The following is a 25,200-nucleotide window of genomic DNA, read 5'->3' on the forward strand; positions in this document are numbered from 1 at the left end:
TAAATATAAACAAAACAACCTTTTCTTTTAGAATATTCAATATGTATATTTTTATATTCAGGTCAGAGCAGGCAACAATTTCCAGTGAAAGGTAAGTTGATGTGAGGACAAGCACATTTGAGGGGAATACTTATGTGGTGACAAAGCTCTGGAAAACAGATTGTGCTGGATGACACACTGTCAAGGCTGTGTGATTTCATCCCTTAGCTTGTACCTTCCCAACTGCAAGCAACCTGTCTGTGAAGGTCGCTAGAGTTCAGCAGGTAGAAATGCAATCTTAAGGAAATAAAAGACTCACAAAGAATGAGTCTGTCATCAATAGGTTTTACAAAGACCAGACTCACCAGCTGCCTGATGCATTGCCAACTTGAAGGAAGTTACTGTATGACAATTTTAGAGGGACACGCCAAATAAATGATAATAACACACTGCTGAACCAAGGCTTCTCAAAAGAGAGAATCTATTAAACAACACAACATTAACAAACAGCACTCGAGAAAGATCCACTCACACAAACGTAAACTGATCTTTTCACTTGCCAAAACACTGATATGACTCACCACCACTAGACAGACGTTCAATAATATTACATTAGCTTCCAGACAATTGCAGTGGCAAGGAGGCATCACTTGCTGCCAAGAAATGACAATGCTTAGGAAAGCTCATTCCACTCTGACAGTCTTTGCAAAAAATGTCTTTGCTTTACATCTCACATTTTCACAGATGAAATGTTGACCAAGCTCTTTACAGGTAAATCTCAAACTTCTCAAGTGCAATCTGAGCACAAAGCTGAATATATTCTGTTCTTTACAGCACACACACCTGCCTATCCAGAGGCAAGGAGTCAGGAGCTCGTCAGTGCAGCAAACACACGGAATGACCCCTCACCCTTTAGAATATAACATGCAACTTTTGCACAGGTCAGGTCACCACCTCTACATGAATAGGCAATGGACATCCACATGAGGCACGGGGAACATATCAATCAGAAGGGTTCAGGTCTCTGGTTAATGTTCGGTGTAAATGAGCTACACTGGTACCCTGCACTCTCTTATGAAACAGCCTGCTCCTAAAGACTCCTATTTCAGGCCTCATTTTCCTAAATCCTTCATTTGTTCCATTAGGAAACCATTTTCCTTTTCCTACCACTAGTCCGTCCACAAGACACCTAAAACACTCTCATTCAAATCCCTACCCCACACTGCATTAATGACATTGCATCACTACCATTTACCTGACTGAGAGTGCCTGTCCGAGAGGGCCTGCCTCAATCTCCCTCTCTCTCCCTGCTGAAGCCCATTGGCATTCTGAGGCTCACACGATGGCGTGTCTTCATACAGTGGAGTACAGTAAGGGGAGGAGCCGTACTCTGTAGGCCTCTCTCTCTCTCTCTCTCTCCCTCCCTCTCCCCTTCCTCTCTCCCTCTCCTCTCCCTCTCTGAAGTGAAGTCTGTCTAATTGGCCTCGGTGGACGGAGAGGCTGGGACTCCATTACCCAGCCGCGCATCCCCGAGCCGTAATTACTCCCATCATCAGGGATGAGCTCGTAATTAAAGCTTCTCCGCAGCCACTCGCTTGGCTCCCCAGCACAAAAAGCACTGATGCCCTGCAGTTTTCTCCTTTTCCGTCCTGTGCAATCAATCTGCACACAGGCACACCTGTGATGTCATGGCCTGCTGCACGGGTCGTCAACTCATTAATTATTTATGCACTTTGGGTCTCTGGCTGACTCAGTGGGACAATAGCAAAACAAAAGCAGTTGTTGCAATGCAGGGTTTACCCCCATAAACTGGTGTTATTTGGGTGGATCCCAGAGGTGCTGGTAGTTTTTTTTGTTGGTTTGCTTGTTTAACCCAATGGCTGTAATAAAACATGGACAGCATGTGCTCAGGTAAACCTGAAGTCACCGGAAGGAACCCCAAAATATCCATGATTTAACAAAATATGGTTCAATCAGGGTGGACAATTTTCTGTTTACTAAGCATGCACCGGTTGCTTTTTTACGGTGATTGGTTGGGCCCACTATGCCCAGGATTAGAGGGCAGAAAACAGCCTTGCTTAGGCCAGTCTTGCTCCTCAGTAGTTTGCTGGTGAGGCAGTGAGCAAAGCTGGAAGGAACACCCTGCATCCATGGGGTGGCTAATAAATGAACATGGAAGGAGATGGAGGAGTGTTTCCCATGCCCACTCCTGTCAGTGAGGAAAGAGAGAGTGGTGAGAGTAAAGTGCCGTTTACACGACGCCGGTTTTTGTGAAACCAGTGAGGTTTTGTTAACAGTTATGCCTTGCGTGTACACGACGCCGGCAGTTTAGGAGACTGAAACCGATAGCTTTTGAAACCGGCTTCCGAAGTGGGAACTTTTGAAACCGCCGGCTAACTTTCGCCGTAGACGCCTGTAGGTGCAAGCCACAACTTTATGACGACATAGCCCCACCTCTCAACTCAGCCACTGCACTCGACCTGACATGCTGCTTGTCAAAACAAACCAAACCATTTATTTATCATATTAAAATGTTTTTCTTTCCCCTGTCATGATTTATGTGTGCAATGTAGCCTATCAGCCTTTAGTGGCTAAGTTAGCTTAACTTAGTTAAACATTAGCTTACTGCATGTTAGTGTTTTCTCCAGTGGTGCTCAGACCTAATGCAATGCATAGGCTAAGCATTTGAAATTTCACATAGCAGTCACATACCTTGAAAATGAACTTTATTAGTTTAACAGTTGAATTGAAAACCGAATTGTCTGTAGTCTCCTTATTCCATGCGACTGCTTAACCAGAGCCCTTATTAGACATTCTCTGGCTTAACAAACTGTTTCCAAAGTCCTTTTAGGCAAGTCCCTTCACTCGGCGGCCATATAGCAACGCTTTTTGGGCAGTCATCGGGCATCTATTCAGCAGAAATGCGCGTGCGCAGGGCTTCAAGACACCAATCTTGCTCCAGCGGCGAGTTCACAACACATGATTGGTACGATGTCTTCACAACACACCACATGATTGGCTCAATATATTCACATGTCGACGTTTTGCCGAGGAAGGGGTGGGATATGTGTAGACAACGGCCATATTGGCGTTACAAACTAACCCCATGCATTTCCATGGAGGATTTTTTGAGTGCTGTGTCTCCTCATTAGAAAGTCTTTGCTGTTTCAACAATGTTTTCTTCTACGCGATTCACGCGAAATTATCGTGAAGCTTCTGCACAACGGCACCATCGACTGGTCTGGCATATGCACTACAGCACATTTAGCCGGTTACACCTCTGTGTAGGTGTGTACACGCGAGGTTTTTTCTTGCCGGTGTCGTTAAATGTGTGAAAGCGGTAAGAGAAAATCCACCCAGCGGTTTTGTTTAAACGGCCCCTAAGAGAGAACCACTGTGCTATTCCACAGCATTGGTGGATCATGGTGACGCAGAGAACACTGAGGACCATGTTGCTATGGACTATGTGAACAAGAGCTTGGGAAAGAACTTTGTCATTTACAGCACAGCTTGAGCCTTTTGATGATGAGCTACTTACCAAGTAGCATAGAAAACACAGACAGCCAAAAGGCTGAACAAGAGAGAGAGAGAGAGAGAAAGAGAGAGAGAGAGAGATGGGGGCAGAATAGCAAAGAAAAGAGAATAAAAGAGAGTGACTAAAGCTAAACGGCAGTAAACACTCTGAACTCTGTAGGTGCTGTGGGCAGCATTGTTAGTTGACTGGATGATTGGTGATTCACCTGACCTCTGTTTTCTCAGTGCAATGTCAACTAAACCCAAACCATTAGCAGCAGCTTTCAAACCAACTACAGGGTTTGGACTGACGTCATCTCTTCGGGTTCCCGCCCATTTCAAATTGCACAAGACAGCAGGACAGAAAGGCCCACCATAATCAGATAGAACTAAAGAGAAGAGGGCATGAATTCCTGTATTGACAGAGAGAACCAGAACTCTCCATCTATGTATGTAGGGTGTGCTGCAATAGAATTAGAGTCAAATTCTGACATTAATAACATACAGTTGGACCAGAGCAGAACAACAGCTACTGTAGACCACCGACTCATGACCATGCATCTACAAAAAGATTATAGAAGGGGCTTAAGCACTGACTGACTGGTTACAGACAGCAGTGACAATACACTGTCCACAAAATAATTTAAACTGTGACTCACAATGGCCTAAAAGGGCATATCATCCATTGCATATCCAATCAGAGAAATGTAATTTATGGTTACAGTTGCTAAACTTTCTTCCCTTTCCTCCCACAGTAAAAATGTGAATAACAGCACAGCTAAGCAGCAGGGAAGCCCAGGACATAATCCCCTCTTTCCCCCAGGTACACTTTCCTGAAGAAAAACATCTTTCCTTGGATGCAGGCAACAACACAGCTATAATGAATGACATTTCCATTATCAATAGAATGTAATAAAGGCACCCACTGGAAAAGGTGCTTACAGGAATTCTACTGAAATATACCAGACTCTTTCACATCCTGATAATTATGAACCTTTTTTGTGTTATGATGACACCATTGAATGCTATTTTCTTGTTCTTCTAATAGCTCCTCATTTTAAAAAGCAGAACTACAGAGGGAGACGATTTACAGAGCTGTCAGTGAACAGAGGCTCAGATCATTCAGATGGTGGGTGCCGTGTATTCAGCAGCAGTCTGTCTTTAGGAGACATCAAGCGGCATCAACACAATTCAGTCAAAGTCTTTACTTGAGGATACCATACCAGAGGAGCGGAGATGCATGACTTCCTCACGGCAGTGGTCGCCCGATATTTTAATCAACCCGACCGCAACTCGGACCGCGAATATTAATTAGGACAAAATTATACCCGACCCGCGATCCGACCCGCTTATTTACAAATGTGTGCTTTTGGTTATAGCCTGCATGCAGTGTTACAGTAGGCCATTTCTGTAAAACAAACAAATTTATTTGCGAAACTTTATGCAGTAGAACTACACGCAGTAGGCATGCAGGACATAGTGTTTGCGCAGGAGAGAGAATGAGAATAAGAGCGCAAGCACGCACGCAACCACCAAGGATTAGAACACTAGGATAAGATTTGAAGGCCATGGACATACATCTTTCTTTCGAAAACAGAAATGGTGAGGCAAGGTAGGCATTGCTGGTCAAAACGTTAGCGTAAGAACTGGTTTATAATGCTGAATGAAGCACAAAGCTTTACTAAAGCACGTCCACTGTTTAAAGTCACAAACACAACGAACTAAGGTAACTTTTATGCATGCGCGAACCTATACATACCGGTAGATATGGCTGTGTAGTCTGTGCCATAACATTTATTCCTGCAGGCTGCCCGTTTTGGCTGTCATACTTTTAAATGGCTTCACAAGAAGTAGGCCTAGACCATAACTTGTACTACTGTCATCTTCTTTAACAACTTTTCCCAATATTTCCCATAGCCTATCGCTTTTCCTGAAGGGGTATTATTTTAACTCGCGTCTTGCTTGTTGCTACTGTTGACTTTACTGTATTGATCCTTTACTGTATTGATGCTAGCCTTCTCGTTATATTTTAAGTAGGCTAGGCCTATTTGTAGAAAATATATATTAAATTAATTTTAACTGACCCGCCCGCAAATGACCCGAATATCATAAAAATATTTTGTTTATGACTCATAACCGCGGGTGACCGCGGTCATCCGCGGGCGACCGCTTAATTTCGGGCAGACCGCGCAACACTGATACATACATATATACCAACTTGGTGTGCTGTATACATGTACAGTACTTGGCATCTGTGAGAATATGGCTGCATGGCAGATGGCCTGCACTAGCGGATAGAAACACGCATGGTATCCTATTGCACCTCTGGAAGCACACCAGCAAAGCCCATTCATGAAAAGCCTGGCTTATCTACAGTAAGAGACATTTCTATAAACACACACACACACACACACACACACACACACTAAACTCAGCTATTACACTACCCGCCCAATACCATTACAGCGAGTTATATTACTCTCTTATTAACTCTATTGTTCTCCTTGTAATGTCCTTAATCTCATTTGTTTGGCAAAAAGCCATATTTTCTGTTGTCTCAAAGTAATGCAAAGTGGTTATTACGAACACAACGGAGAGCAGACAAAGATATCTACAACAGATATTAGCATAACACCATTTCGGAAAACTATAATTAAACTATGACACCATCACTTCAAACTTGTTGACTCACTTATCAGTGTGTGCAACGGCCATGTTTGTTTGCACACTGTACAAGTGTTTCACTTGCCTTCCCTGCTAATGGTGCTGATATGGCCCTTATGCTGCGGCTGCTGCTACCCCCCACCACCCATCCTCTTAAAGTGTTACTGGCACAGGACCAGTGGGAGCTGGAGTGTGGGATCACATATCAAACAGCCACCAGCGCCATCGGCCCTGACAGGGGCATTAGCAAAGTCTGATGCATGGATTAGGTGTAAAACTAAGCAGAAAGGTCAGGCCCATCTGGACGCTCTGAGGCATCTGTAAAACACCCCGTCACGGTGGACAAACAGTCAAAGCCTCGGATGGGTTCTTCACACTCCCGAGGATAAGCAATCCCATCAGTTGAGCCCAGCGGTCTCATAATTGAGTAAGTTCAGGGCTTGTTAGGCGAGGCTGTAAGCACAGTGTCATGTACCCTTTGGAATCTGAATAAACATGTGATTAAGAGAAGCTCTAAAAGCAAAGCGCCCATTTAGTACATTTAAGAAAGTGCGTATAATTAGGAGGGCTGATTAACATGTCCTCGGCATTGTCAGCGAGGAGACAATTTATGCAAAGCGATCTTGCAGAAACAACTAAGGGTACTGTGGTGACAACTGGGGAGTTCTGTTTCAATCGCATCTTCAAATGAATAAAAATCAGCATTATTTTACCAACAAAAACAAGCTAAGGTTAGGAATGACACCATGCCACTCTCCACATCAAACAGCACCGAGACTTGATTTCAAGCACTCTGTTTATCAAGGTCCATCCACTGTGTTTATCAAGATCTCCACATGAAGAAATAAAGCTCACTATTCAGAATTGCAGCCAGTTCATTTATCTCTGCACTGTGGGAAGAAAAAGATTTTCCCAACCCATGGAGGCTTAATCTTGGCGATGAAATGTAACCTTCTTGAAGAATAAAGTGAATTCTCCACTTGAGTTTGCTCTTGCTCATCTATCGCAGAGCCCCCTGAAGACTCTATAGTCGGTGTGAGTGTGCATATATGTGTGTATGTATGTATGAGAGAGAGAGAGAGAGAGAGAGAGAGAGGCCGAGGGCGGGAGATGGGTTAACAAACACGAGACATGGACGTACGGCTGCTCTATCAGTTGGTCCCTAGCGCACGCACGTGTGTGGGCGGTGCGTGTCAGGAGTTGGTGACGGGATGGATTGCGTGGGTCAGGCAGCTAAAGAGCTGCCTTCTTTTGGACACCATTCCATTCATCTCCCCACCGCCATTACGGGTGTAATTAGCAGTCGACTGGTGCTCTCTCAGTGTTCATTACACACCACTTATTCCTCACAGGGTCGCCTCGCCATGCTCCAAGCCCAGGGAGTGGGCCTGTGATGGGCTCCGTAATGAAGCTGATGGAGCTGTTATTGTGCTCACCTGCTGGGTTTGGAGCCCGAATACCTAATTGCATTTTCAAACACCGGCCAATAATTGAATTTCTTATCAAAGCAGAGCGATAATCAAAGGAGTCATATTTTGGCAGGGTGGGGGCGTGGAGGGTATGGGAGAGGTGGAACAGAAAAAAAGCCAAAACGCTTGAAGGTCAAATTCATATTCAGGTGGGGTCAAGTGAGGTAAAAGACAAATATATGAGTGGATTCTCCCACCAGATCTCGATAGTTCTCTCTTCAAAGAGAGATACTAGCGTACAGTACAGACCCCTTGGGAAAATCTGCCGCAGCAGCAGAGCTTTTGACACACACTATAAACACAAACCCCAACAAAGTCTTAATGGCCAGGGCCCTGTGAAGCCCGCTGCAGTAAAAGGGATTTGATGGTTTGTATTCTTTAACACTAAGCACTAGCAAAAAGGAGCACGCGTGTGTGTGCAGGCTGGACCAAAGCTGGGGGCATGAGCTGGGCAGCGCACAAACACATTTCCCCCCTCTGTTGTTTCAGACTAGAGCTGGAGCCACGGGGGGCAAGCAACAATACGGGCCCCCGCAAAACAAATGTCACGCTGTGCAAATGAAGTCAGCGCTACATCCCCACGCCGGAGACCTACTTCTCTAAAGGTCATTTTAACCTCAATAACAGAGGGAATACGGAGGGGGCCAAAGGGCACACCTGTAACACGCGAGCCGCGCTCTTCTGGGGGCCTTTGGAAAACTTGGTGATGGAGTAACATTAAAATTTCATAAGGTGCGAGGGAAATGCTGAGAGTAAAACAATGAACTCCCAGGCGAGCCACCCTCTCTGGTTTACGAGCTTTTATGAGAATTGGTGGCGAAATTGGCCAGGCCGACTTCACTAGCAAGGTGCCTTTGTTCAAATATTAAAGACTTACTTTTAAAAGAAGATTGCCCTGTAAAGAACAGTAGTAAGATGAATCCAAACAATAGTGGATCACTTCACCCCTTTTAGCTAAACGCAAAGCATTTGTCACACTATTGTGTAAGAGCCAGAGAGCCCATGCTTGAGGCACTGAGTTACGTCCTGCACAAAGACCCAAAGTGACTTGCTTGTTTGGCTCCTTAAACATGTAGCATATGGTGACCGGTCCAACAGCAAACGTGCTAAATGGCGCGGACATGGAATTCGTGTGGCAGCGTGTTTTGTTTCCGGCGCTGCAAAGCCACTGGTGTTGTGTGAGTGGTTGGTGGGCTGAAGCGTGAGCTGCGGGGGTGGTGGGGCTCCCTTCATTAGCCCTGCTGTTATCTCAGGCATGTTTCCCACCCCTGCTTTTAGTGGCTGCTCACTGAAAGCACCTTCCCCGGGACACAGCACAGTGGCCTGTTCCACACGGCTGCCCACCTCTCCCTTGGGCAATTAGAGCATGCACGGCCAGGGAGATGTGGAGAGAGCGAGAGAGAGAGAGAGAGAGAGAGAGAGAGAGAGAGAGAGAGAGAGAGAGAGAGGGAGGGAGAGAGAGAGAGAGAGAGAGAGAGAGAGAGAGCGGGAGGGAGAGGGAGAGGGAGAGAGAGAGAGAGAGAGCGCAAGCTGCAAAGGATAGCCTCATTAGCCATGTAGCGGCCGAGGCCACGGCGTGGTGGAATGAAAGAGTGCCCTCGGAGGTGCCCGTGGGTGGTGCCGACCGCCTACACTTCTGCCGCGGCCGCAGACGGAGACGCGGGGCTGAAATGCCAGCCAGTCAGTAGGCACGAAGCGGAGCCAGAACGGAAGTCCAAACGCGCCGACGTAACATCGGCCATTAGAGCGCTCCGGCTGGCGGGGACTGACTTTGCTAGAAGGCCTGGCCTCTGTTCTTCCCTCTTTTGTCGTTCACCCTTCATTTCCATCTCTCTGCCGGAGCTTCCATCAGGCGCTACTCACACAGGCAGATTAGGAGTTTAGGCTGGCGTGCTCTCTGGAGTCGTGCAAACCGCGAACGATGCCGACGACAAGGCTGGAATCTGATCTATCTGTCACGCGAACTCTGCAACCCCCTCCGATTTCGACATCAAAGGCAAAAAGTTCTGAAGGAAGTTGCCCGCAGCAGTTTTGAAATGGTATCAAAAATAAACAAAGCTGAAAGAGGAGCAATGGGAGAGAGCAAGAGAGAGAGGGAGAGAGAGAGACAGAGAGACAGAAAAAAGAGAGACAGAGAGTGGGAGAGAGAGTGGGAGAGAGAGAGGGGTGGGGGGGGGGGCTTTGCGGTGCCTCCATGGCAGTGGGCAGCCCAAGTCCACTGAGCAGAAAGTCAAGTCAATCAGTTTTCCCAGCACCCGACTACAGGCAATATCAGTGGGTCCAGGCACACTCAGCCATGCCCTCCCCAGCATCCTATGCTCTGCCATCAGCCATGAACCTCACGTCCACCACTACACAGCCAGGATGAATGGGCATGCCAGCCAGGTCACACACAAGGGTGCATGAAGACACACAAACAGACACAATGTCACTCAATGACACGCACACACACACACACACACACACACACACACACACACACACACACACACACACACACACAAAACTCTCCACATAAAGCACACACACAAAAAAACACCAAGCCAAATAAAACAAATCTTCTTTGAAGTGCTAAAATTACAGGTATGCAGAACTTGACAGCAGTGTTCAGTGGCAATGTCAGCTGAGCAAGCAGCCAAGGACTACATCTCACCATGCCTGACAAGTGAGCAGCCAGATGGATGACTTTCCATGAGAGCAAATGGACTAAAAAATGTCATCAGTGCAGCCATGCTCCATTTTAACATTTAAATCAGTAGACACACTGCACCAAAATAATACATGAGCGACGCGCACTCTGCACACACGGACAGTGGTGAATGCAGAGCAGGTGCCTGTCCCACACCTGTAGGGCATCCGAGGCTTCTCATCTCACCGCCCTGACGCCTTGTTTGCATGAGGACGCAGGTGTCTGACAGCACTCGCCGGATGGCCGCGTGAATTCCAAATACGAGGCTCAGCGGCCTCAGCCTCAGCCTCGGCCAGGTAGTAATCACACTAGCGGATGATGCCGCCACCGCGCTGGAGAAAACAGTAACAAGCTGCAAAGCAATTTCTACCAGGACATACCCTCCTAGGATGATGACAGCAGGCACACAGGGGGATGGAGGGAGGGGAGGAGGAGGAGGAGAGAGGAAAACAGGGGGAAGAGAAAACAGAGGGAGGCGTTGATAGCAACTAGCCAAAGTCTAATTTCACAGACAAACCCTCTGTATACCATTAAGTATAGATATGGTACAGTGGAACTGGAAATGGGACATTCCGTCAACAATCTCCAACCTACCCTTCCTCAGCAAGATCCTGGAAAAAGCGGTGGCTGCCCAACTTCAACACCACATGTCCCACCATAACCTCTATGAACCCCTCCAATCTGGCTTTCGACCCCACCACAGCACGGAGACAGCGCTCATTAAGATCATGAACGACCTCCTCATAGCTGCAGACAACGGCCTCATCAGCCTTCTCATCCTCCTAGACCTATCTGCAGCTTTTGACACAGTCTCCCATACCATCTTGCTTCACCGTCTCCATGAACACTTAGGACTCTCTGACTCTGCTCTCTCCTGGTTTCACTCCTACCTCTTCACTAGGACACAATACATCACTATCAAGGATTCCAACTCGACCGCAGCTCCAGTCAACCACGGCGTGCCCCAAGGCTCAGTGCTTGGCCCCCTGCTGTTCACCATCTATATGCTCCCTCTCGGCCAGATCATCCGTCAGCATGGGCTCAGTTTCCACTGCTATGCTGACGACACCCAGCTTTACATTAGCGCTAAACCATCTACCAATCTCCCTCCCCTATCACTAGTTCACTGCCTGCATGACATAAAGACTTGGATGGCCACCAACCTGCTCAAACTCAACGACAACAAGACAGAGCTCATGGTGGTGGCCCCTCCGTCTCTGTCCAAGAAAGTTGGGGACGTCTTATTGAACGTAGATGGCTTTACCATCAGGCCCTCCCAAGAAGTGCGTAACTTGGGTGTGACTCTGGACTGCAACCTCTCACTCCAAGCTCACATCAGTAACATCACCAAATCCGCCTTCTTCCACCTCAAAAACATCTGCAGATTCCGGCCCTCACTGTCAGACACTGTTGCGGAGACTCTGACACATGCCTTCATCACCTCCCGTCTGGACTACTGTAACGGTGTCCTTTATGGTCTTCCCACCAAAGCACTGGACAAGCTACAGCGTGTCCAAAACTCGGCTGCCAGGATCCTCACACACACAAAGCGATTGCAACACATTACCCCCACACTGACTTCACTGGCTCCCGGTGAAGTCACGCATCACCTACAAAATATTACTCCTTACATACAAATCCCTCAATGCTCTTGCTCCCCAGTACCTCTCCGATCTCATCCAGCACCACTCCCAGCCAAGGTCCCTGAGGTCCTCTGGCAAGGACCCGCTTGTCATCCCCCGTTCCAGGCTACGGACTTTTGGTGACAGAGCCTTCTGTGTTGCTGCCAACACCCTTTGGAACAGTCTACCTCTCCATATCCGCCAAGCCCCCACACTGGCTACGATCAAAAAGCACCTAAAATCACATTTATTCACTGAGGCCTATGGTCCTTAACCACTCTGCCCCCCAACCCCACTTCTACCCCCTCCTCTCTTCTCCCCTCTATTCCCCTGCCCTATCTCCTTTTGTAAAGCGACCTTGGGTTACTTGAAAGGCGCTATATAAAACCAAGTTATTATTATTATTATTATTATTATTATTATTATTATTATTATTATTAACAAGCTGGGACCTGGTGATCAAACAAATATGTGAGAGTTTCTCGTGTTTTCTCAGCAACACCATGAAATGCAATGACACACTTCCTTGGCCTGTTTTATTTTTGTCGTTTTGCAAGCTCAGAATAAGAACTGTGGCATGCTCGCGTATATTTGGCTCTTCATTACAAGTTTGCCCAATTTGGGCTCCCGAGTCGTGACGACAGCGAGAGGTGAGGGTGGCACTGAGACGTCGCTGGGCTTGCACCTTTAATGACTGAGCGCTGAGCACAACACAAAGCCCAAACACCCACTTTGTTTTTGCCAGTGCAACCACATGTACTTCTTTTTCGGGGGCTGCTACTGATGTACCAGCAGCAGGCATATAGAAGTGAGTTGAGGAGAGGCGCATTAATAAAACAAAACACAACAACAAAGTAAGCTCGACACAAACAGTGGAGGGAGAAGACGAAAGAAAGAAAAAAAAAACATCAGCAAAAAATGTGGGAGATTAGCGAGCGAGGTATTTATAATTCATGCCAATGTTTGTGGCAGTATCCGTCTCATCTCGCTCTGCTGTGGCAGAGGCCGCCGAGTGCTATTTGCATTTGAGAGAAAAACATTAGAAAAACGTCCTTGCCCACTTCTCACTGCCGTTCCTAAGCAACAACAGTGGAGGGGAGATGAAAAGCAGCTTGGAAATATAGAAGCAGAGGGAGAGAGAGAGAGGGAGAGGGGGAGACAGAGAGAGAATGAGGGAGAGATGGGGGGGTGAGAAAAAGAGATGGACGGAGATAAAAAGCAAGAGAGACAGAGAGAGGGGGGAAACCTATAGGCATAGGGGGGAGAGAGAGAGAGAGAGAGGGAGGGAGAGAGAGAGTGGGGATATGCAGGAGAGGGAGCAATGGGACATGAACTGAGAGAGGCAGACAGAGAGGGTCGTGGGGGGTGGACAAGATAGTGGGGGCCAGAGAGAGGAAGGGTCAGAAAGGAGGAGCAGCAGTGAGGGCTGTACTTACTTATTCTGCATCATGTTCATTATAACCCAGTCGGCAGGGTAGACATTCTTGCCAATGAGATCCTTGAACATGATAAATGTTTCCATTAGGAAATCCTAAAAGAGAAGGGAGAGAGGAAAAGAAAGAGCATTTGGAATGAAGACTGTTATTCTGTGCGCGAGGGAGATGGGAACAATCTGGAATGAACCCCGAGGAGCCCGCTGCCCAGCGCCTCAGGAGGAAGCTGCTTTTAGATTAGATTTCTCCTGGGTCAAGGTGAAAGACTCACACACTTTCTCTTACACTGCACTGTGGCATGCGCGTCAAGTGATGTGAGCGCGAGGTCCTGTAAGGATGCCCGCCTCAGCTCCGTGGGGATACTGCATCACCACCGACAGCCGAGGGGAGCCCTCCTAACGGCTCTTAACATTTTCTACATCTTAGATTAGCATCTCAAATGAGGAAGTGAGGCCGTAGAGAAAGGTTATTGTAAGGCCGTCACTGGGAGCTCTAGTCTTTGGTGCCCCTCATTACAATTCACTTTAGCAGAAATGCTGGCCAGAGTGGACTGCTGCTAGGTGAGCCTCATGTTTGTGTTTCTGCGCCGGGTGCTCAGCAGCGTGAGGGGCATGATCATCTCTTATGTAAACTTGATGCGGGGTTGTGCCAGGCAGGGTGTCGGTGGGGGTGACGGCAAACAACCCCGAGTTTGCTTGAGCCGCTGCCAAATGCTGGAAGGCCGCCGCGAGCCGTGCCAACCCCCGAGGAGGATAAATCAGAGACGGGGCTGTCTTCAGCCGGCTGACCGGCTGCCTCAGCACAGGAGAGAGACTGGCTGCACGTGCTACCACACCAGGGTCCTTATTTAATTATTTGCTGTGGTCAGGCTCAAATATTCTGACTCTTAAATTGCTCTAGAGAGGCAATGCACTTGTGATTGATTAGAGAAGAGAGAGGAACAGCTAACCTACACAGTGTGTGTTTCAATACAACACAAAGAGTATGTTAGCATGATCAGACTGACTCCGGCTTATGTTAAAATGCTGATCACTATTTATCATTATTTCAGCACGCAAGCGTTTTCCTTTAGGCACACATTTTCTTAGGTGCTATGCCTGGCTACCTGTCTACCATTCAGAGTCCAACACGTCTGCATCTCCGCCAGACAGAGCAGACCAAAGGGTCTCATCTGCAGTGAGTCTGGGGGGGGGGGGGGGGGGGGCGAAGATGGAGGCCATCCGAATGGAAGATTATGTAAACCATCCGCAGAATGCCAAAAGCAGAAGAGGAGAAACAAACTTGAAGGCCCGGATGTTTCAAAGCTGGCTGGCTGGCACATCAATAAGCCGGCTGGTGTTGGGGAGACGACTGGATGTGGCCACAGGGAGGGAGCAGCGCTTTGTCCCAGCGATCACTAGCCTCCCAAATCAGGCCAGATTAAAGATGAGAGCAGAGAGCCAGAGGACTACATGGAAGCCAAGCGACCCGATGACTTCATTGAGATGCACAGTTTTTGTTGGACAAATAGGCTACGCAAAGGTGGGCCTGAGATCTCATTTTGTATACGCAAGTGCAACAGTGCACTATCCGCATCTGCATAACATAAGAACGCTTCAGCATATGCACAGCTTTTGCACTGCACTGCCAAACAAATGGTTAGAGAGCACAGAAGTGTAGAACTCACCACTACATCCGTCCTCATTTTGCCAAAGGTGCTGATGAGATGAGAGTAGTGGTAGTCCTCCATCTGACGCAGAGTGGCTGTCATGCTGGCTACGAAACTGCCCTGTGGACACAGAGAGACACAAGGCTTAGGTTCTTAGACAGCCCATTGTATTCGGTTCCACACTCTTTAGTCTGAGGTCCTGAGAGGCTGACGCACAAGTGGAAGATGAGTGGGCTGGAAAGGAAGAAACATTTTACAAATATTTGGAGAACACATGGACAAAACATTGTGTAAATTGGAGGATAGATGAACAGACAGATGAGCAGCCAGACGTAAGGATGGAGAGATAGAGATGACTAAATAGGTGGTTGAATAAATAGATGGATGGATGTTGGATGCTGATTTAGGCTTCAGTAATACTCTGAGCCTCATATAGCCTCGGTTAAATAAAGAGCGGTCAATCGATGGTGTCCACACTGCAGGCCACACCAACGTAGCATCAGAAACCTAAGTCACTTCCCACATCAGCCTCATGGTGAAGATGACGAGGGAGACCCCATGGACTCAGTGGCTGAATTAACATGAGCCTTATCCTGACCTCCTGTGAGGTCCGCAGCTGCGCGGATAGAGAATACACTCTGCAATAAGCAAATGAACAGAACTGGGAGTGTCACAACTACGAGCCTCCGCCTCACACACACAAAGCTGTCCTAAGTCCAATTAACAGCGTGGTTAAGACTCTGTGGGAATGTAATGGAATTTGTGTTTTCTCTGTCATTAAAATTGGAGGCTGTTGATGGTACATGTAATTAACTGGGGACCAATCAATGCAAGAATTAGCTTGGGAATGCTGAGAATTGATGGCATAATAAACCACTGGTTTGAACATCAAGCTGGGATAAAACTAATAAATGTGATAATTAGAGGGAAAAAGATGATGAATCTTGACTTCAGACTTTTGCTAGATTTAACAACTTTGATGAGAGCATATTGGCATATTTCGAGGGGCTAAAGTAATAGAGTACAGGATCAAATTAATGTTGGGCATGGATATACACATGTCCATACATTCTGACAGCCACCAGAAACACATAAAAGTTAATCAGGCAAATTAAGGATATGCATGAAATCAAATACATGAAAAAATGCTGCAGTAAAGTCCACCTGCAATCTCATTAGATGGCGATATTGCTGTGGAAAACATCGTCTAGGGAGATGAGACGAGCCTACAAAAATCAAGGCTTGCTGGGAAATTTTTGTCTGCTACAATTATGTATGCTACATTGTTCACACATTAAGAAAATAATCATCCCAGGCGCAATCAGTGCTAAAGCCACACATATGCACATCCAAATGTTGCTGAGCGTGCTGTGACTCAGCAGGCTGGGCAAGCGCTTTGAAGCTGCGCCATCCTGGGACTGTGCTCCCGTCGAGGACGCCAGCCATACTGCCACCGGTGCCGGTAACCAAGCCAAAACGACTTGTTGGGGAAAGAGGGCGTCTGTCTTGTTCGGCCTTGTCTGATAGCAAATCTCTGTTAATACTATTATTTTCCCCTTAGAGTTCCAAGTTAATTGATCAGCTGATGCCATGACACCAGGCATCTCATCCCTGGGCATTTATCGGTGAGGGAAGAGGCTGTCACACGGCAAACTAAGGGCCTTGATTGTTCCGCTTGCATAATAAAGCTATGACTCAGCTATTAGCCTTTCATGGTTGTTCCCATATCTGACTTTTTGTTTCATATGAAGATCTATCCTGCAGCAGTAATTACACCTGACCTACATAGCTGAGCTGGGCTGTGCTAGAACGCTGAGCACATTAGCGTTGCCTGCATTTCATTTCCCTCTTCCTGCATACGTATATGTGTGTGTTTGTGTGTGTGCTTGTGTGTGCGTGTGTGTGTGTGTGTGTGTGTGTGTGTGTGTGTGTGTGTGTGTGTGTGTGCTCGTACTTCTGTGTGCTTGTGTACTTTTTGCTTCGGCTCGGCTGCATTTCTCAATATTTAATCCACCAAAGCCAGGTGAGGTGGTAACAAAAATTCCCGAAGTCGTCAAATATTTGACAACCTCGGAGCAACACTGTTTCACCCTGCCATTCATAATGAAACAACTGACAGGAGGCCACGGCGTCAGAGAAAAAAACAGCATCCAAATTTGCTGCAGAGTCAGACACAAACCACCAAGAATAATTCATTGGAAGCTGGAATCTCCCTAGAAACAAAGGCAGCCAGGTACTGTACATCCCAAAGATGCTGACATGTAATCATCTGTGGAGGCCTTGGTAATGGCAGATGTTGTGTTTGACACTCAGAATGAAACACATAGAAACAAATAATCCACACAGGCTGTTAAGCAGAGCGTCCAGTGTGTCAATGCCTCAAATGCTGCTATTCACCATCTATTATTCATGGAGCCCCAGTACATCATTGTGTTTCTCTGCTCAGACCATCAAATGAGCAGGGAAACTACTACTCTAAGACACAGACAGATAGACACACACACACACACGCATGCACGTAAGTACACACAGACACACACGCACACACTCACACACAGACACTCACACACAGACACAGACACTCACACACAGACACAGACACTCACTCACGCACACGCACACACGCACACACACACACACACACACACACACACACACACACAAGAGCGTACAGCGCCATCAGTGGGGATTCAGTGGGATGATGTGTTAGCTCTAGCCCACGCTTGTGAAGCAAACCCAATTTACACCAATTAGGCTGGGCTTGATTAGAAAGGCTGGGATAACCTGCACAGCTGCTTAGCTGGAGCATCCCTCCCCACTCCGTCTAAATGATGAACAAAAGGGCCAATTACCTGGTGGCTGTGGAGATAAAGAAGGGGACATAAGCGCCAGGGAGGGATGGGCAAGAGGGAAACACCAAGAGAGGCCAGCATGGGGGAGAGAGAGAAGAGGATGAGGGAGAAGTGCGGCAGTCAGAGGAGCTGCTTTGACTTTCAATGTGCGACACACGTCAGCCTGTTCCCAGGAGAGGGAGTGCAGGGGTGCAGGGGGAGGGAGACTAATGGCGGACGCACGTCCCATGACTGTGTTAGTTAAGGGACTTGTCTGAGGATGACGAGCTCATCTTTCTTCATCTGACCGCTAATTTGACGGATCCGAGGGCGGGAGCGGACGTCCTGGTTTGGCGGCTGGCAGCTGCTGTAGCGCTCAGACTCGGGCGACGTGCCTTCTGCAGGCCAGGAGCACAGTTCCACTCCAACCCCCCAACTGCAGCAGGGGTAAGGAGCTGGGGAAGAGCACTCACTCCTGGGAGAGATCCAATCTGTGCAGGTTCAGCTGCACCTCACCTGGCAGCAGGAACCCTGGCTCTCTGGGCCTTCATTAAAGCTGAATAATAGAATACCCTACAAAGTCCTGGACTTCTGAGCAGCCTGACAGAAATGCTCCCCGTCACGAACAGAACGATGGAAAGATATCACGGCAGATTTAAGATCACTCTATCAGTCCTTGTCTTCTTTGCCCTTCTTATTTTCACACACAGTAATGACACATTTTTTTGTCGATGATGCCTAGCTTCATAGTGTGTGACTAATCTTAGAGTGCTTGCCTCCCAAATCATCCAATTCAATTACACCACAGTGACATTCCTATGCAACATGCAACACCTCCGTCGGTAGATGGGGAATGTGCCATTGTTAGGAAAGTAGCAAAGCGTGAAAGTTAAATCATGTTTTTGTAGCCCCATCAAATCATTTCAAATTTAGAGGCTGTGAAGTAGAACCAAAAATGTTGCATTGATTTCACTGATACAATATGGGTTAGGCTTGAAGAGTTCTTAAGTCTCCAAGCAATACTGCCGCTTCAGCCTAGCTCCCCACGGGGAGAAAACAAATCTATAGAGTAAATTGAATACACGTGGTGGACTTGGCTTCTATCTCCATTCCTTTCCATTACTGAAGGCAAGACAAACATTGGACACCACTACTCAGGAAAATTGGAATCTCCTCATGTACAGTACAAACAGACAGGGAGTAGTATGCAGACGATCAACGCGGAAGCCTAAGGTAGCCCACACCCCCCACGGCGGTTCTGTCAAACTGTCGTCTTTGGTCCCTTTCCAAACAGATGGCGATCCAGTCTGGAGCACACCGACTGCACCACTCTGTTCCGAATTCCCCTGACAGCCCATCATCCTGATCTGCTCCATCTTTCGCACACAAAATCTCGAGTGAGAGCAAAACGATGCCAGGGTGTCCTCTTAGGCCTGATCTCTACACTTCATCTCTTCATGAGGTACTCAGGGCCCGTTGCCATGGTAACTGTTTTCTTAAGAGGTGAATCTAATGAAATCCAAGTAGAGGGGAGGGGGTTTGTGGGGGGGGGGGGGATCAAACTCATTCCTGAGGTTTTTTTTTTTTTTTGCAGCAATCTTTATGACTCCAGTGAGACTATCGATCTTCACTTAAAGCTAACATGCTTGATGGAAATGCAACCAGCAGTAAAGCATTACGGTGAATAGGAACCAGTTTCATTAACTCACATTCATTCTACTCCTCTACAGTGGCACTGGTAAAAGAGAGCGACCTTGGCTAGGGCCAGCTCAAAGAACTCCACTAACAGATCCACCTGCCTGAGCCATTAACTCCCAATACATATCCATCATCTTTAACCAACACAAAGATGGAAGTTAAGGATAGTAGCAGGAAAAATATCTTCCATGTGACCCTGCATTATAAAAAAAACAGTCCATTTAAGAGAGAGAGATATGAGCTCCTATCATCCATTTGATCAGGGTAGCGGGGGACATAATATGTATATTATAGTCATTCTTTTCTGCTACGGATACAGAGCTAGGTGAAATTGAGCAGTGTGCAAGGAAACACTGAGTGCCTGAATGAGGGGAAAAAAGATGCCAGCCATGTTTTTGTGTTTTGATGTTCTTGCTCCAGGCCCATTTAGTTTACGCTTTTTACAAAATGTGTTCATTTACTGCTGAACAAGGCAAACTGAATAATGGCTCTCGCAGTCTCAAAAGGATTTGCATTAGACAATCATTTTTGACAGTACATGAAGGAGAATAATTCTGAAAAGGGATGCTCAATGCAGCTTTTTTTCTGCTTGTAGAAGGGCCTCATATTCTCAACTGACAAAAACAAACAATATATAGTGGAGTTTTTCAACACCATGAGCAGAGCAGAGCAGACTGAAAAACATGCAGAGAGCCAGATGCCAGACAATGCTTACCAGCTCCGGCTGACTGTACTGTACAGCCATATCGGCGTCTAGACAAGCACTTGGAAAGGGAAAGTAATGCTGAATGTCTGCTTCACCCTCACCATCAAGTAAAAGGTCCAAGACATTGAGTTTCATGGTGCACAGAGGCCTGTGCATTTTAGGAGTCATGCACTCACCACACAATGCTGATAATGATATTGCCCTTTAAAAAGAGGGCTAGAGCAAAGGACGGGAGGCAAATTACAGTGGATTAAAAAGAACGTACCTCGGAAGGCTCCTAGTTAGAATGACTGATTCATCCTGGCCCCATTTACCATTTATTAATTAAAAGCAATCATGAAAAATATATTTAACGAATGATGCACCTTTAATCGACCTCTAAAAGAATCCAAGCTGATATGAGTGGAAAGAGCAGGCGCTGGTGGCGGTGGTGGGGAAAGGCAAGGACATTGGTCTTGAGAGAGGGGAGTCCTGGTAGACCCACCTCCCCACAGGCAATACCATCCGTCTCACTTTCCGCTATGACACCATGTGGGAGAAAGGCAAGCACAGTCACATAAAACAAGGCCTGGCTTTATGCCTTTAATTGGGCCAAGAGGGACAATCCCCGAGCCTCCAGAGAAAGTGGCTGGAGGAGATCTGTGAAAGAGTGAAAAAGTGAAAGGAAGAAAGAAAACAAAAAAAGAAGCAGCTAAAACAGCTCCCTGAAAGCACATCTGACCACTCAAGGCACCCAGTGACAGAGCTCATTGTGTGGATGTAGTTTGCCCCCTCGACTAGGCTCTGTGGGAATAAAGACACGGGCTGAACAGGTGTGGAACAAGTGCAGCGTGTGCGCTCACTCAAACGTTACAGCTCCCAGATCCCCCCTGCATAGCATACTGGCAGGTGCGTGAATGGAGAATCATGGGATTTAGAGGCTCAAATTCAGCTGCTGCGTCCCACCCACTACGGCAGCTCCCCAGCACTGCTGTGAGGAGATCAGAGGAGGACCAGGTGGGGCTGGGTTGGGCCGAGCTGAGCTGGGCTGGGCTGGGCTGGGCTGGGCTGGCTGGCAGGCAGTGCAGGGTGGGGAAGAGGTGGAACTCCAATTACACTCTGATGGAGCAGAGAGGAGGCCTACAAGGTGATCTGAGATGCCAGCTCTTGCACTGGCAACTTGATGTGTGTGGCTTTGATCATGTGCCACCTCGCCTCACAAACACACATTTGCATGCCCAGACACAAATGCACTATTTAAAGCGGTGTCAAAGGTGTGACTTAGTGGGGAGATATTTGAGGCCTATGTGTCTATGAACAGTTGGGTCAGAACAGACGTCCTGCTTCTGATGCTGAGTCAGGGGACAGTGCAACAGAAGAGGCAGGGGAGGGTCAGTGTGTAGGGGACACAATGGGACAGCACAGCAGGGAGCAGAACAAGCGAGAGGACAGTTGCTGGGGAGGACACAATCAGCTGAAGAGACATCCATACCCTCTAAAGTCTGTTCACCTTGTTTTTAATGGCCAACATTTCACACAGAGGCACACACACACACAGAGCTACAGTATATGAATAATAAGAACCTTTGTTCAGTCTAAACACCGGACAACGGTGTACAAAGCAGTGTTAAAATAGCAAAGAAAAGCATGCCAGGGTTGAGAGAGAAGGACAGGAAGGGTAAACTGGATGGAAGATTCTTCCACACTGTTCCGGCAAATAGCTTTTTAAAGGTGAGCTACCGGAAAAAGACTTTTGGCCTGAAATAAAGAAGTAAAATGTCAGTGTGTAAGTGAAAGATTTCAGAATATATAAACTGAGGGTTGAGAAAAAGATGGTTTTGGGGGCTGTGGGCCGGTGATTGTGCACATGCTGGTTTTAGAAAATGGAAGGTTTAGGAAGCTGAGGGAACTCAATGAGGGGCTTTGAGACACCTCGCTGATAAAGACAAACTCCCACTGACCAAAGGCACACAAGGAGACACAAGGAGCTTTAAAGACCTACTGCCTACTGAACAAGAGACAAAGAAATGAAATAATCACCAAAATCCAACAGGACTCACACACAAAAAAAATGCAACTTCACACACAGACTCCAAAATTTGAGCCCGAGATCAGTAATCAAAGTGAAGGGACCATCTGGGGCTAAAGCTCATGCGCTCTGTCCATCACTTTCTGGCCGTCACTCAGCCTCCCTCACCACTAAGGACATGTGACCATGGGACATTTAAATCAACATGACCCGAGCTGTCCATTATTCACATGGGATATCTTGGCCACACTTTCCCCTGCTAAGTGATGCATGCTGAATATCAGTGTCTGTGTATGTGTATCAGCTGTAAATCTCCACATCCTCCACGTTCTCTTTCAAAGCCTGACAAAAAAACACACCCCAACACATTTTCATGCAGACACAAACACCCCAACACACAGACACAGATTTGATCCCACATTCAGAGCACAGACAGATCCAGGAAAAGCATCAGGCTCCTGACCGCTTCAGGCACGTGCCGCAGCAGGCCGCCGGATCCCTGCGGCCAGCTACTCCACTCGTACGCCACCTGCGTCCACCCCCACCCCATGCTACCTCAGGCCTGGCACCCGGCACAACCACCTCTCCTGCAGCAAGCCCTCCAAACCAGTCATTTCAGCCTCCAATTCTATTTCCCCCATAGCATTCGCCCAGAGCAAACTCATTATGTGCCGCAAACACAGTGTGAGGTGTGTGTGTGCATGTGTGTGTGATGCGTCTGTGATGCACACGTGAATGTGTGTGTGGTGCGTGTGTGTGGTGTGTGTTAAACAGCAAAGGTAAATATAGCAGTATTGTAGGAGATGAGACCGAGGCACGGTGCTCCCTGCAGTCGCGTGCTCAAGGACGGGTCTTTCACACTCCACTTGCTCACAGCTTTTCAGCGGCGCGTAGCCACTGGATCAGCAGGGAACAGCTCTGAATGGCTCTGGAACCAACTGGTACAGCTAACCCCTGCACATGCTTATTTGCAGTACGCACGTTTACACGACAACATGCACGCAAACATACAGGCACACACAGCAGCTCTGTAAGTAACCACCATTGCTATCTGTGGCAGCCAGTCTAAGCACTGGCAACAAAACAACTGGTGCTGATGGAGTATCCGTCTTGTTTCCCCAGCCATCCATTTCTTCAAGCTGTTGACAAACACCCTCTCATGACCATAACCCTTGGGCGCATGGCTGCCAATCCAGTCGGAGGGTGGTGTGGGTGGTCAATGGCGCTGCTCCCCAGCAGAGCCTGAGATCTTGAACTCTGAAACAGGAGAGAAGACAGGAGCTGCTCCAGAGAGGGAAGGAAGGCCAAGCACATAAGGAAGGAAGGAAGGCCTCCAGGGCTGTCATCAATACTATTGACAGACCACTCTCTGCTGAGCTGAGCAGCCCTTCTACCTCATGCAGTAAACATACGGATTTCTTTAATAACACTGGTTAAACAATGCCCAGGTCAATAACATGTTGCTTTAATGCAACTTGACTGTCTCAGGTGTCGATATTGCAAGTGTGTCCAAGGCTTAAAGGGTGGTGCTGTTTAAACTTTCCTGCCAAGAAAAGCCAATCCACAACGGCTCCATGAGTTAAATGATAAAGTAGCCAGTGTCAGGAGGGATCACCTGAATTTCTTTTCCTTTTAACAAAATAACAAAATTGTATGAGCCACTGGGCCTGTCTGACATTGTTTGACACAAGTGGGTAATGTGCTCCTCCATTTGTTTTGGGCCGAGGGGAGTGGAAAAGGCAGTCCCCCAACTGGTCACCTTGCCAGATGGATATTACTGCCCTGAAGGCACAGAGGCAGAGTGGGGTGACTCAAACCACAGGACACCCTCCACCAACAGACTGGGGGAAACAACCCAGATGAGTCACTAGTGGCCAGGACACACGGTAAAGATGAAAACACAATCCAAACAGCACAGCTTACGCCCTCTTGTTGACGCAACGATTCTTAGCTAGTGTTGCAACGGCACTTCATGTAGACAACGTACACACAAACTCATCACTGCATAGAAGAATATGGGACACTAGACAGGCTGTTTCTCCATGTATGACAAACATACATACCCCCCCCCCCCACCACACACACACACACACACACACAGAAAAACAAAGACGGATAAAAAATAGTGGGCTCAAGTGAAGGACATGAGGCGGAGTGTCCGGCGGACAGCCCTGAGGGTAGTATTGGATCTGCGATAATGAAATCAATGGCAGCAGAGTCAGCAGCGGGCCTCTCTCAAGGCAGAGGTGGCGTGTTTGTTTTCAGGGGAGAGTTCCTGGACAGTGCTTGACTCCCTCCCACCCCCTTACAGATGGCAGCCCAGCACTCTGTCCTGGAGGGGAAAGCCACTGGATCACAACCCATCACAAGGTCCCCAACTGGCATATACTGTACAAATATTTCACACATGCAATAACAGCCAGGGTGTGAGAGAAACACACACACACACACACAAAAATGTTCTTCCTCCTCATCTCATTCAATATTATTGCTGCTATTTGAAGTCATTTTATTTTTGCATTTGTCTTTTTTACACTTGCTATATTCCTCTGTTGTTCTAAGCCTTAGTTTTGTCAACACTGCATCCAAACAGGCCTGCTGATTAAGCAGCTTTGAATTAAATTGAGATACGGAGAGACAGAGTGCCAGAGAGAGAAGGGAAGAGAGAGAGGAGGACAGAGAAAGAGCAAGAGAGAGAGAACACACACACACAGAGTGAATGACAGAGAGAGGGATGGAGGGACAGAGGGCAGGAGGTCAACACTATGGGCGCTGGAGGAGTGGTGACACAACTGGACGCCCTGAGGGGTTCAGCAGGCAGACATGTTGACACTTTCTGTGAACCAGGCTATAAAAAAACCCTGTATGACAGCATGGCGGGACCAGGCCTCAACACCTCCGCTTGCACCAGCCATCTATGTGTGTATGCATGTGTGAGAG

At 47.5% G+C, this 25,200-nt stretch overlaps 1 protein-coding gene across 2 annotated transcripts in view; it reads right to left on the reverse strand.

The window, feature by feature from the left end:
• dock1 (dedicator of cytokinesis 1) overlaps positions 1–25,200 on the reverse strand; it is a 220,843-nt gene that overhangs the window by 63,066 nt on the left and 132,577 nt on the right. For both annotated transcript variants that reach the window (XM_076298676.1, XM_076298674.1), the window contains exons 28-29: positions 15,036–15,137; positions 13,373–13,467 (exon numbers count right to left, since the gene is read on the reverse strand). In XM_076298676.1, the coding sequence (XP_076154791.1) occupies positions 13,373–13,467; positions 15,036–15,137 (197 nt within the window). The remainder of the gene's footprint in view (positions 1–13,372; positions 13,468–15,035; positions 15,138–25,200) is intronic.

This window comes from Alosa pseudoharengus, unplaced genomic scaffold (assembly GCF_046254945.1).
Source record: "Alosa pseudoharengus isolate Yale_2024_CS ecotype anadromous, Long Island Sound unplaced genomic scaffold, YU_APseudo_1.1 YU_APseudo_1.1_scf_21, whole genome shotgun sequence".
Lineage (NCBI taxonomy): Eukaryota > Metazoa > Chordata > Actinopteri > Clupeiformes > Clupeidae > Alosa > Alosa pseudoharengus.